Source organism: Bubalus bubalis, chromosome 17, assembly GCF_019923935.1.
Source record: "Bubalus bubalis isolate 160015118507 breed Murrah chromosome 17, NDDB_SH_1, whole genome shotgun sequence".
In the NCBI taxonomy this organism is placed as follows: domain Eukaryota; kingdom Metazoa; phylum Chordata; class Mammalia; order Artiodactyla; family Bovidae; genus Bubalus; species Bubalus bubalis.
This window is the reverse complement of record NC_059173.1, coordinates 65,664,412-65,677,361: the sequence shown is the minus strand read 5'-3', so window position 1 is coordinate 65,677,361 and position 12,950 is coordinate 65,664,412. Positions and strand designations below refer to the sequence as shown.

The following is a 12,950-nucleotide window of genomic DNA, read 5'->3' as shown; positions in this document are numbered from 1 at the left end:
CATAAAAAAGAGAGTTTTTGTTTTTCTGGTTACTTTATGGAAAATTTTAGGGCTGTTACTGCCTTGAAAAAGTTACTAAAGGGACAAATATTTTCATATTTTTTCCTTTTATTTCTAAGTGATTTTTGTTTCAATTTATTTGGCACAGGTGTTATTTCAGCTTAATTTTGTAACTTTTTCATGTGATTAAATTTATTGGATTTCTTTTCAGTTACAAAGTAACAGTTGCTATAACTAGAATCAAACAATATAAACATTTAGTAAAATAAAAAGTTAGTCTCTCTCCAATCCACTCAAATCCCCAGAGTAACCAGTGTGAACCATGTTGTATGCAGCATTTGGTGCCTTTGAATGTTCCAAACCAAAGCTTACAAACGTGTACACATATATAAACTTTTTCCTGCTTTTTACAGAAATTTTTACCGAACTGTACCCATTACTCAGCAGCTTGCTTTTTTCATTTAGTCCTGAGGTTTAAGGTCTTCTCTCTGGGCCAGTAGGTCTAAGTCTGCCCCTTGTTTCCTTACACCCGCCTGATATTCCCTGGGATGGGCACAACATGGTCAAGTCAACGCTTCCTCTAGTGATGGACATTTCAGGTTGTTTTGTTTTATTTATTTATTAATTTGCTGCTACAAAAAAATGCCGTAATAGAAAGTTTCCTGCCTGGCACTGCCAGGAGTTCCCAAACATGAGGTGCCACCCTTGCTTTCTAGGTCACCTACTTAGATTGCTGTTGGAGAAAAATAGTCCCCTCATGAAAAGACATAAAAAGTAAACATATGGTGTATCTAGAGAGAGACTCACAGAGCATCATCAAGATGAAACCAGGCCTGTGGCTCCACCTTCTCACTGCAGTGATGCTGTGTGCCCTCCCCACCTATCTGCACGCCTCTCTGGATGGCAGCCCGGGCAGCACAGACAGAGAGGCAGATGCCCAGTTTGCTGACTCAGGCAGTTAGCTGGGGGCGGTCACTCAGCAGACCCCTTCCTGCCAAACAGCACAGTGCTGGGACTTCTTGCTTCTCTGTATTGAGAAGGAATTTTTTTTCCAGAGACATATATAGTAGAATAATTACCCATGATCTGAGTGCCAGTTATTAAAGAGTAGCTTTAAAATAAAGAGTAGCTTTAAATTAAAATAAATTAAATTAAAAATAAGGGCCAAGAAGAGAGAAAGTGAATGTCTAGGATATTTTGAATACTTTGTATTTAAGGTTAAACCCAGCAAGTGTAAAAGAATGACTACACCCTTTAATGCGATTGGTGAGACCTGCAGGATTTGGGACGGGGTTCCCTAAGGCCAGTCCTCCAAGAGCAGGCACATTTGGGAGCCCCCATGCCCAGCCCGCAGAGGGCACTTGAATGGCTTCTTTCTCCTTCCCTGCCCACCTTCCTCATGCTCTCACTCCCGGAATGTGAAAAAGAGCATAGGTGGTCACCCGGCCCAGAATTTCAGATGAATTGGGGAACGATTGAAGTGATACCACATTCAAGATGTTCCTCTCCCTCTACATTCACCCCCTAAACTCGCCAACTAAACACCTATCCTAATAACCAACAGCTTACAAGGCCCCAGAGCAGCTGTTAGAGCAGACATGCTACTTGACCGGGAGAGCACCAAGAGCGGCTGTCAGTCTCAATCCCTTTCTTGAGTTTTGGTGCTTTTCCCGGGAGGAAGCAGCTCTGAGAGGATGGGCCGTCACCGCCACAGCTGCGGGGCGGGGATGCTGAAGTCTGCCACAGCCACAGGAGGGGACAGGTCACTGCTTGGCGGCCAGCAGGCTCCAACAAGGGCCACGGAGGCAGAGCAGGGGCAACAGCAGGGGAGAGAGAGACGAGCAGGAAGGAGAGCTGTGCACACGGGAAAGACATGATATTCCTGTGTTGGAATAAAATGTGTGCCAGATTACATGGGGTCTGCAGATTCTTCCATTTAGGCCAGCAGTACTCAGATGAGACGTCCAGGGAGTTCCGTCCGGTTCAGGTAATATTTGCAATAATGGGCTTTCATATCGGTGTGCCTACCCCTTTTTATCCTTGAGCACTGCTATTTCCCAAAGACCAGATGTGTATTATTCAACTTGGAAGAACTGTTAGAATATGTAAAATCCAGTTGTTGGAAAGAGGGCCCTGGAGCCCTCCGATCCGCACACCCCCTTGCTCTGCCATTTCACGTACAGCCTGCTTCCCTTCGGCCCACACCTGAAGTCCCCCCTTGCTCTACGTTTCCCTTTATCAGTAGCACGTCTCACCTTGTAATATACCACATGGGTCACTTTTCTATTATATTTATTGTTTGTTGTCTCCATCTCCTGCCCAAGTGTAAGCATCAAGAAGGCAGAGTTCTTTGCTCTGTTCACTGACATATTCCCAGTACCTAGAACAGCGTTTGTTACGTAGCATGCACTCAATCAATACTGAATGAAAAAAAGTAAAAGAGCGAGTTACAAATGTTACCTACCCCCCAGGTTCTTGGGTTCCTTAATCAATAGAAATTGACTAGAGGCCAGACAAGAAATTTAGGCAAGGCTTTATCGGGGCCCCTCCTGTAGCAGTGGGGAGCGAGAACAAGCAACAGCTTCCCTTGCTCTTTGGCTCCCCAATGGGGGCCAAGCTGCTTCCTGATATGGAGTGAGTCATGGGTCCAGCTGGAGGGGTATATATGTGTGTGTTGGTCCCTCAGCCATGTCCAAACTCTTTGCAATCTCATGGACTGTAGCTTGCCAGGCTCCTCTGTCCGTGGAATTCTCGAGGCAAGCATACTGAAGTGGGTAGCCATTCCCTTCTCCAGGGCATCTTCCTGACCCAGGAACTGAAGCCCGATCTCCTGCATTGGCAGGCAGATTCTTTACCTTCTGAGCTGGATGGGTAGCATAGATGTTTTCCCACCCCTTAGGCGGTATTGTGTGCAGGGGGCTTCTGCCATACCCTGCTTTTGCTTGGGGTTCTTCAGAAGTGGCAGTTGGGTTCTTTGGTCTCTTAGTCTCTTTTGTCCAGAATCTGCAGCGACTGCAAATGCGTGCAGTTATTTTAGTCTCATGTGGTTTCTTAGTTGCTTGAGGAAGGGTGTGTCCAGGTGCAAGCATTGCCGCAGAGTCCCAGGTCCCAGCCTGTCTCACAAAGAAATAGACACAAAACGATTCTCCTTTTGTTTTTCAAAATACCTGCATAATCAGGATCTTCCTGGCGCTCCGTGATTAGGACTCAGTGTTTCCACTGCCGTGGCCCAGCTTCAGTCCCTGGTCCGGGAAGATCCTACAAGCAGCCATGTGCTGCAGCCCAGAAACTCCAAAACAACAAAAATATCTACAATGCGATATAGGAAAAAATCTGTAGACAGATACACCAAATTTTAGATAATATTACCAGAGGGATGGGATTACAGGAGATTTTCTGTCATATATTTCTCAATGTTTCCCATTTTTACAATAATTGTTACTTTTGAAATGAAAAATAATGCTATAACAAAATAAGGGATTAAAGAATTTGGTTAGACCTAAAAGAGCTTTGTTTATTTTCTGGGGTTATATTGCAAGAGCCTTTTCTGAAAGTTTGACATTGTTTTGACGATGTTGAGTTGGTTTTTTGAACATAGACAAGACTCGCCTCACTAATGTGCTACTAATAGGTTTCCATAGAGGGGTCATCTAATTTTTTTTCCCCAGTAGCCTAATAGTAATTGTGTTATCTAGCATGCCACCTGGGGGTCTTATGTAGGTGGTAGATAAACTTAAAGTAGGATTGTACTTGACTGTCCTGTCTCCCACCTCTCACTGTTCGTAGCACATGGTAGGCAGATGTGAGAACAAGTGACTAGTGAGTGGGTGCTGCTCTGGTGGCAGGTCTGAGAGTGGGGTGTCCTGAGAGCTGGGTGGAAGGAAAGGCGAGTGTCAGGGAGCTGAAAGGGCTTCTTATCCTGAGCTCAGCTTTTCATCTATCCTGAAAAGAGTTGGTCAGCAAAAGGTGCTTTATTGAACAGCGGCTTGTAACAGGCCAACCACAAATGCTTGGAGTGCATTGTTTCACAGGGAGCATCTCCCACAGGTGAGATCCAGAGGACAGGTGCCAGATACAACATATATTCATTCTGTCTCTTGCGGAATAAAGGCAGAAGCAGCCTCATGAGGTCCCATGTGCTGTGCAGAGTATGCATATGCATCATACAGCATTTGATTTTATTTTTGCTAATCTATTTATTTTTAGATTTCTCATCTTTTAAAAAGTTTATGGTCATCTTTCCAAGCTACTAAAAAGAACATTTGTGTTAAAGAAAAAGGCTGTTTCTTTCAGTAAAAAGGTTTGGTGGGAGAATTCCCATTAGGGCCCCATGCTTGTCACTTGAGGGCCCAGATTCAGTCCCTGGTCTGGGAGTTAAGATCCCACAAGCCATGCAGTATGGCCAGAGAAAAAAGGAAAAAAAAGTTTGATGGTTATGCTTTTGTTTAAAATACTCTCCCTAAGCACATACTGCCCATTTTTAAATGAATGAGTTAAGACGGAGGAATACTCACTCATATATCCTTGCCCCAAAATTAAATATTTGAAGGGAGAATGTCTTACCTTACTTCCATGATAAAACACTTTCCGTTTCATGTTAGTGAGGTGTAGTTTTACCTGACTATTCAATCCAAGTCTGCGGAGCCCCCCTGTAGGCCCTGGCGGCCCTTGGGGGAGGTTTTATAGCACAGGCACGGGAGTGGAGGATTCTGGAGGCTTCACAGTGCGGGGAAATGGGCTCCTTGTTTCAGTTGCCCCTCATTTTCAGGGAGACACTTATAAAATGATTACACTCCCGTGAAAGATAGCTTCTACATAATTGAAGATTGTCCTGGCTCTCTCTCATCAGAGAGGAAGAAAAGCCGTATAAATTATTTACAGAGCTCCAAGTTGTTCCCTTTCATGAGCCCTGATTTTGTTTTTGTCTCTGCAAACTGAGATTTTGTTTATCCATGAATAGTTTTCCCTAGGGCATGAGAAATATGACTGTTTAATTATGAATGAGGTTTTTTGTTTGAGTCCATATTAACTAAAACGTGCAAAATCAACTGTTTGTCATTAGATCCCTTTCAGCTCCCCACCAGAACAGAACCAACAAAGGAACAAGCAATTCAACCAGCACCCACCAGGAAGCCCACTGTGATTCGAATTCCAGCCAAACCAGGAAAATGTAAGCACTTCTCTGCCTCATTTATTTTTCACTCCAGGAGCTGGGGAGAAATATATGCTAATTTATCAATGTTTGCTTCTGAAATTATGTGTAATCGGCCATTTATTATTATTACTCATAGCTGAGAACATATAAAAGCAAGTTGTTTTTTCATAATTCTCTAGACAATTAGTACAGTTAATTTAGATTTTACTTCTCTTTAACATCCTTTTAGGCAGAGAGATTAGAATAATCTTAAACTCAGAGTAAATGTAATATCCTATGTTAGTGCCAGTAGTAAAGACAGAGTGGAGAAGTAGTTGAAACTGATAGCAAATACAATTGCATATGTCTGTTAGGAGTATATTATTCCAGTCAGCATAGTCTAAATATAGCTATGTGTGAATTGTCTGAAAGGAAATAACCAAAAGTTATAAAAACGTAGCAATGTATAAAAAGACTTTTTAATTAGTATAACATTACATGTTTTATAAACTTCCTTACTTGATATTTTTTGGGGGGCTGCCTTTGTGGGCTCGTAGTTTCTCAACCAGGGATCAAACCCAGGCTCTTGGCTTTGGAAGTGCAGAGCCCTAACCACTTTCACATTCTTCACATTCTTTCACATTCTTCCATGAAATTTTGGATGAGTTTTAATAAGTACTGCAAACAAAAACAAATCTGATACTATTATAAGAGAGAATCCTAGAGGGCCAAGAGAAAAAGTGTGTGAGATGTATATACACAAATGACAGACAGCGGGTTCCAGGGCAATCACACACTTTCTCTGTGAGCCTCTTTCATTTCCTCTAGCGCTTTTGCGTAGCCTGGAGGGATCCTTGCCTCTGTCTAACGAGACTCTGCCACTGCGTTCCTGCCAACAGCGGAGCAAGTATACCAGTCCTTCACCTGCAGCATCCCAGGGTTATGCTGTAGGCAGGCCCTGCAATGCCATGAAACCCCTTTAGCTTAGGGGTTTGACCTCTCTCTCTGTAAAATACTGCCTAGAAGAATCATATTGGTTTCAGTCTCTTGATGGTTTTGTTAACGAATGGCTCCAACCCAAGTAGTGAGAAGATTGAACAGAGTTGCTATGGAAAATGAGGAGGAGAGAAAGTTAACGGTACCAAAATCTAGTGGGTTTTCACTTCGTTCAGTTCGGTCGCTCAGTCGTGTCCTACTCTTTGCGACCTCATGGACGTCAGCACGCCAGGCCTCCCTGTCCATCCCCAACTCCCTAAGTTTACCCAAACTCATGTCCATTGCATCGGTGATGCCATCCAACCATCTCATCTTCTGTCGTCCCCTTCCCTTCCCACCTCCTATCTTTCCCAGCATCAGAGTCTTTTCCAATGAGTCAGTTCTTTGCATTAGGTGGCCAAAGTATTGGAGTTTCAGCTTTAGCATCAGTCCTTCCAATGAATATTCAGGACTGATCTCCTTTAGGATGGACTAGTTGGATCTCCTTGCAGTCCAAGGGACTCTCAAGAGTCTCCTCCAACACCACAGTTCAAAAGCATCAATTCTTCAGTGCTCAGCTTTCTTTATAGTCAAACTATCACATCCACACATGACTACTGGAAAAACCATAGCCTTGACTAGATGGACCTTTATTGGCAAAGTAATGTCTCTGCTTTTTAATATGCTGTCTAGGTTGGCCATAACTTTTCTTCCAAGGAGCAAAGGTCTTTTAATTTCATGGCTGCAGTCACCATTTGCAGTGATATTAGAGCCCCCCCAAAATAAAGTCTGTCACTGTTTCCATTGTTTCCCCATCTATTTGCCATGAAGTGAGGGGACCAGATGCCATGATCTTAGTTTTCTGAATGTTGAGCTTTAAGCCAACTTTTTCATTCTGCTCTTTCACTTTCATCAAGAGGCTCTTTAGTTCTTCTTTGCTTTCTGCCATAAGGGTGGTATCATCTGCATATCTGAGGTTATTGATATTTCTCCCGGCAATCTTGATTCCAGCTTGTGCTTCATCCAGCCCAGCATTTCTCATGATGTACTCTGCATATAAGTTAAATAAGCAGAGTGACAATATACAGCCTTGACGTACTCCTTTCCTGATTTGGACCCAGTCTGTTGTTCCATGTCCAGTTCTAACTGTTGCTTCTTGACCTGCATACAGATTTCTCAGGAGGCAGGTCAGGTGGTCTGGTATTCCCATCTCTTTCAGAATTTTCCAGTTTGTTTGTTGATCCACACAGTCAAAGGCTTTGGCATAGTCAATAAAACAAAAGTAGATGTTTTTCTGGAACTCTTTTGCTTTTTTGATGATCCAGCAGATGTTGGCCATTTGAACTCTGGTTCCTCTGTCTTTTCTAAATCTAGCTTGAACGTCTGGAAGTCCATGATTCATGTACTGTTGAAGATTCGTAGGAAGTTATATAGTAGTTTTAGACTAAAGAACTGGTAATGTGTTTCTTTTGACAGCATGATATAACCCACGGATATAGCCCACTTGACAGTTCATTGGGTTGTCTGCTTGCTTGCTGTTACCTTATTATAAAGTGTTTGGGATTTTAATAAGCCTTGTGAGATATAATGATAATAAATATTGTCCAAAGCTCATGTGGCTTCAAGGAATACAACTTGTACATTGAAATGTATTCTCCTGTTGTGTCAGGGTCCCCAAAACCCCCATGTTTGGTGATTTGCTAGGAGGACTCACAGAACTTAGCATATAGTTGTGTTTGCAGCTGTGATTTACCAGAAGGCAAAATCTGCAGAGGGAAAAGGTGCATGGGGCAAAGTCTGGAAGAAACCAGGCACAAGCCTCTGGGAGTCCTCTTCTAGTTGGGTTGCCCAGGATGTTCCTCAGTCTCCTCAGTTGTGAAATGTCAATCAAGGAAGCTCATTAGAGACTCAGTACCCAGGGGTTTTGTTGGGGGCTGTTTACATGGGCACCTCTAGAACTTTTGTTATGTACCAAAATTCCAGATTCCCAGAAGGAAAGCAGGTGTTCAGCATAAACCATTTTCTTTTGTTTTATCTGTTCTGGAAATGGTGGGAACCTTCCCCAAATCCAACTTTCTAGGCCATCAAGGGCCACACTTGTAACTCAGTCCTGTGATGTTTATTCTTTTCTGTACACTGATAAATTGGATTAGCAGTCCTGAAATCCTGAAAAAGACATATTGAAGAAGCACCTTTATTTATTATCCTGACAAAGCTCCAGGAGCTATTAGAAAGCTGAGTTCTGTACTGCTGTATGTAAGAGAACAGAAGGGCTAGTTCCTAGAGAATTATTTCTATTTATATAAAAAACTAGTTCCCAGGGACTTTCCTGGTGGTCCAGGGGTTAAGACTGTGCTACCACTTCAAGGGACACTGATTTGATCCCTGGTAGGGGAACTAAGATCTTACATGCCACAAGGCATAACCAAAAAAAAAAAAACAGTCCCCTCAAATTTTATTATTAAAATTAGTAAGCAATGCATATATGCCGTGGAGGAAAAAAAATAAGACTTGGTGTCCAAAAAGCTTTGAATGGATAAGAAAAGAAACAAACAGCTTTGTGGTGCAAAACTCCTTCCTCTGAACCTGTCGGCTTCTTCCCCTGGAGACCTGTTTCTTCTGACTAAGATGTCCTTTCCCCAGATGTCTGCATAGCTTCCTTCTTCAGTGTTCTTTCAGGTCATTACTCAAATGGCACTTTTCTCATTGAGGCCTCCACTGACCACGTTATTTGAAATCGAAAATCTCCACCTCCCCCACGTACCCACATCAGATAATTACTACGTCCTTCCTTCCAGGAAGCTATCTCCTCTCTACTTTCATGTTCTTACTACTTTGTACCCTTCAGTTTTTTGTCACAACAATATATCCTAAGTGATTCATTATTTCTGTGTAAGAATAAGGAAACTACAACACAGAGTCTTCAAGATGGCAACTGAGTTGGACGGTCTCTGTAGGGCAGCCCTGCCTCTCACTAAGAAGGCTTGCCTGTCTCTGTATCATTGTTTTCCTAGTAGCTGGCCTAGGTACTTCCCTCCTTTGAGAGTGTTTCCCTGTCTGTGAATAAAACAGGAACTCATCCTCTTGTTGGAAGTTTTTCATGTGAAATGGAAGCAGACAGTGTTCATTTGAATGAGAAAGATTCCCATCTCCTTTAAATGCCTTAACCGGTAAAAGGTGGCTTCAGCCTCCTTTAGTATGTTACCATCATCCTCTCTCCAAGTATTTTGCACACAGCTTTTAATTAGCTATCACAAATTAAGCCTGGTCATCTTTGTTTTCTTCTTTTTATACTAAGTTGGTACACTATCTCTGGGTTAAGGATATAGTTTGGATGTAAAGATATTGCTTGTGGAAATGAGAGCAATTAAGCCCATTAATCTGGAGCTGATGAATTGGAAAGCACATTTAATTATTTGGATCGGGGGAGGGTTGGACACACCACCTATTAGGAAGCAGCAAGGCTTATTACAATGAGAATAGACTTTTGCATTCAAAGCTGTGGTCTGACTGTTACTAGCATCAAGACCTGGATGTTTTTGTTGTTCAGTTGCTAAATCATGTCCATCTCTCTGCTACCTCATGGATTGCAGCACGCCAGACTTTCCTGTCCTTCACCATCCCCCGCAGTTTGCTCTAACTTTTGTCCATTGAGCCAGTGATGCCATACAACTACCTCATCCTCTGTCATCCCCTTTTCCTCTTGCCTTCCATCTTTCCCAACATCAGGGTCTTTTCCAATGAGTTGACTCTTTGCATCAGGTGGCCAAATATTGGAGCTTCAGCATCAGTACTTCCATTGAATATTCAGGACTGATCTCCTTTAGGATTGACTGGTTTGATCTCCTTGCTGTCCAAAGGACTCTCAAGAGTCTTCTCCAGCACCACAATTCAAAAGCATCAATTCTTCGGCGCTCAGTCTTCTTTATGGTCCAACTCTCACATCCATACATGACTACTGGAAAAACCATAGCTTTGACTATACAGACCTTTGTCAGCAAAGTGATGCTTCTGCTTCTTAATACACTGTCTAGCTTTGTCATAGCTTTTCTTCCAAGGAGCAGCTGTCTTTTAATTTCATGGCTACAGTCACCATCCATAGTGATTTTGGATTCCAAGAAAATAAAATCTGTCATTGTTTCAATTTTTTCCCCATCTATTTGCCATGAAGTAATGGGACCAGAAGCCGTGATCTTAGTGTTTTGAATGTTGAGTTTTAAACTAGTTTTTTCACTCTCCTTTTCCCTTTTCATCAAGAGGCTCTTTGGCTTCTCTTTACTTTCTGCCCTTAGGGTGATATCATCTCTATATCTGAGGTTGTTGATATTTCTCCTGGTAATCTTGATTCCAGCTTGTGATTCATCTAGCCCAGCATTTCACATGATGTACCCTGCATATAAGTTAAATAAGCAGGGTGACAATATACAGCTTTGACGTACTCCTTTCCCAATTTTGAACCAGTCCGTCGTTACATGTCCGGTTCTAACTGTTGCTTCTTGTCCTGCATACAGGTTTCACAGGTGGTCTGGTATTCCCATCTCTTTAAGAATTTTCCACAGTTTGTTGTGATCCACACAGTCAAAGGCTTTAGCATAATTCATGAAGCAGAAGTAGATTTTTTCTGGAATTTCCTTGCTCTTTTCTATGATCCAGTGGATATTGGAAATTCAGCTTGTACATCTGGAAGTTCTCTGTTCATGTACTGTTGAAGCAAGACCTGGATAGTTCATTTGTTTTCTTCTCTGCTTCAGTCTCTTCATCTGTGAAATGGATGCAATGCTATCTAGCATAGTGCTGTCTAATATGGTAGCCAATAACCACATGTGGCTACTGAGAACTTACAGTGTGGTCCATGCAATTGCAGGACTGAGCTGTTTATTTAATTTTAATTAAGATTTAAGTTCAAACTGCCATAGTGGCTACTAGCTAGTGTACTCAGCAGATCTGGCGCTTAGATAGATGTTGGTTAGAGAAATGCATATGAATAAATTGCCTTAACTCAATGCCTGGTCCATAGAAGGTTCCAACAAGTGCTGGCTTACTGTTGTAATTATTTAGTATCATTTTTACTCTTGATAAAACATTGGGTAAAATTGACTGATGGCTGCTAACCCATCGATTTTCTGAGATTTGTCAGGAGATCTTCCTCATTTGCTTAGGTATCTATTCTTTTGTGTATAGATATTTTCCTAAGGAAGCAAGCTGCAGTCTTTCCATCTTGTGAAACCCTCGAAGACTAGAAATTACTGATTAATTATTGTTATTTTTCCAGGTTTACATGAAGAGGATCCACAAAGCCCACCTCCTCTCCCTACTGAAAAACCTATTGGAAACACCTTCAGCACAGTATCTGGAAAGCTTGGTAATGCTGACAGAACTAGAAACTTGGTAAGTGGTCATTATAGGTTGTCCTAAGCTACACACTAATTTTAAGTACTCAGCTGATGTCTAAATTATTTTACTGTTGGTCAGATAAAACCTTTATTACAAACCATTTTCTAAGCTCCATGTACTTATTTAATATTTTAAAAATTCATATAGGATAAAAGACTTAGGCTAATTCATTGTACTTCATCATAAAATAATTTGCCCTATATCAGTATATTGTCTTTTAAAATTTTTTTTATTTTTTACATTTTTGGTTGTACTGGGTCTTTGTTGTGGAAACAGATTTAATTCAGTGATCAGATTATATTTGAAATACTGAATGAATCACATCATTTTAAGATAATCATGAGCATTTGTTCATCTGAAATTTAGGAGAAAGTTATTTTTTAATTTTAAAAATAGTGCTTTAGCATGTGCTTGTTAACAGATGGTGGTCAAAAGGTTAAATATATACACATTTTTTAAAAAATTACAACTTCAATACCATTTTTCCATACTTTTTGAAATTCCTAGGTTATCTTTACAGTTTGTTTCAAAAGAAACCAGTTCTTAAAGTCTTTGAGCCAAATTTTCAGTTCAAATTTCATGATAGTTTTACATTGTGAATTAACTCTGTTTATTATACATGCAAACTGATCTAATCATCTAGTGAAGAGAAATTTCTTTGATGGATCCATTAAATTGAATTAGCCAATATCAAGTTAATGAGAGTTTCCTGGAGGCTGGATTAAAATTTAGTGATCACTTGCATTTCAAAGAACTTGGTAATAAATTTTTATTAAAACTGGGCCAAGAAAACCCAAAAGAGGATGCTAGAGCTCCTGCCATAGAGTTGTTGAATGGGGGAAATCCCATATTTCCATGGAGAAAAAGTTACTTGAGAAGGTTACTGAAGGGTAGTAGAATGGAGCGAGAGGATGACACATGGACATACTTAGCATTCACTGAGTCATGGGCTTTATCAACCATAACGCTCTATTAAAATGTTAAGTATTACTCCATTTGTTGTTAAGCAATCCACAAAGCAATTCCAACATAGAAAAAAAAAAAAGAAGAAAGAAGAGGAAGTTAGAATAAACTAAACCATCTGGAGAGGAAACTTTATTCATAACTGTTTATACCTCACGTGCCTAGCATGACAGAAATCCCGCCCTGCAGTGTTTACAGAGGGTGGGGAGGGAGAGCGGGAGCCCCCTGTGCTGTGCGGTAATGAATGCGTACGTAATAGACACGCTGGGTCTGACGGAAGAAAGAGATCACAGGTTAAATGATTTGGCTGAAGTCACGCACATAGATTTCCAGGGCCAGAAATTTATGACTGAGAAATTCCTTTTGTTTTAAGAATTACAGTTACTGAGTGAATTTTAGACCAGAGGCCAGAAAGGCTTCAGGTGTGGGGGAAGATCTCTGGAAAGAATGTGTCGCCAGTGTGATGACCCATGCGGAGAGGGTC

The 12,950-nt window shown here is 41.4% G+C and overlaps 1 protein-coding gene across 10 annotated transcripts in view; it reads left to right on the top strand.

Moving 5' to 3' along the window:
- The window catches only part of SH3D19 (SH3 domain containing 19), a 194,804-nt gene that overhangs the window by 151,647 nt on the left and 30,207 nt on the right, over positions 1-12,950 (top strand). For all 10 annotated transcript variants that reach the window (XM_025268164.3, XM_044930517.2, XM_025268165.3 and 7 more), the window contains 2 exons: positions 5,063-5,170; positions 11,382-11,497. In XM_025268164.3, the coding sequence (XP_025123949.3) occupies positions 5,063-5,170; positions 11,382-11,497 (224 nt within the window). The remainder of the gene's footprint in view (positions 1-5,062; positions 5,171-11,381; positions 11,498-12,950) is intronic.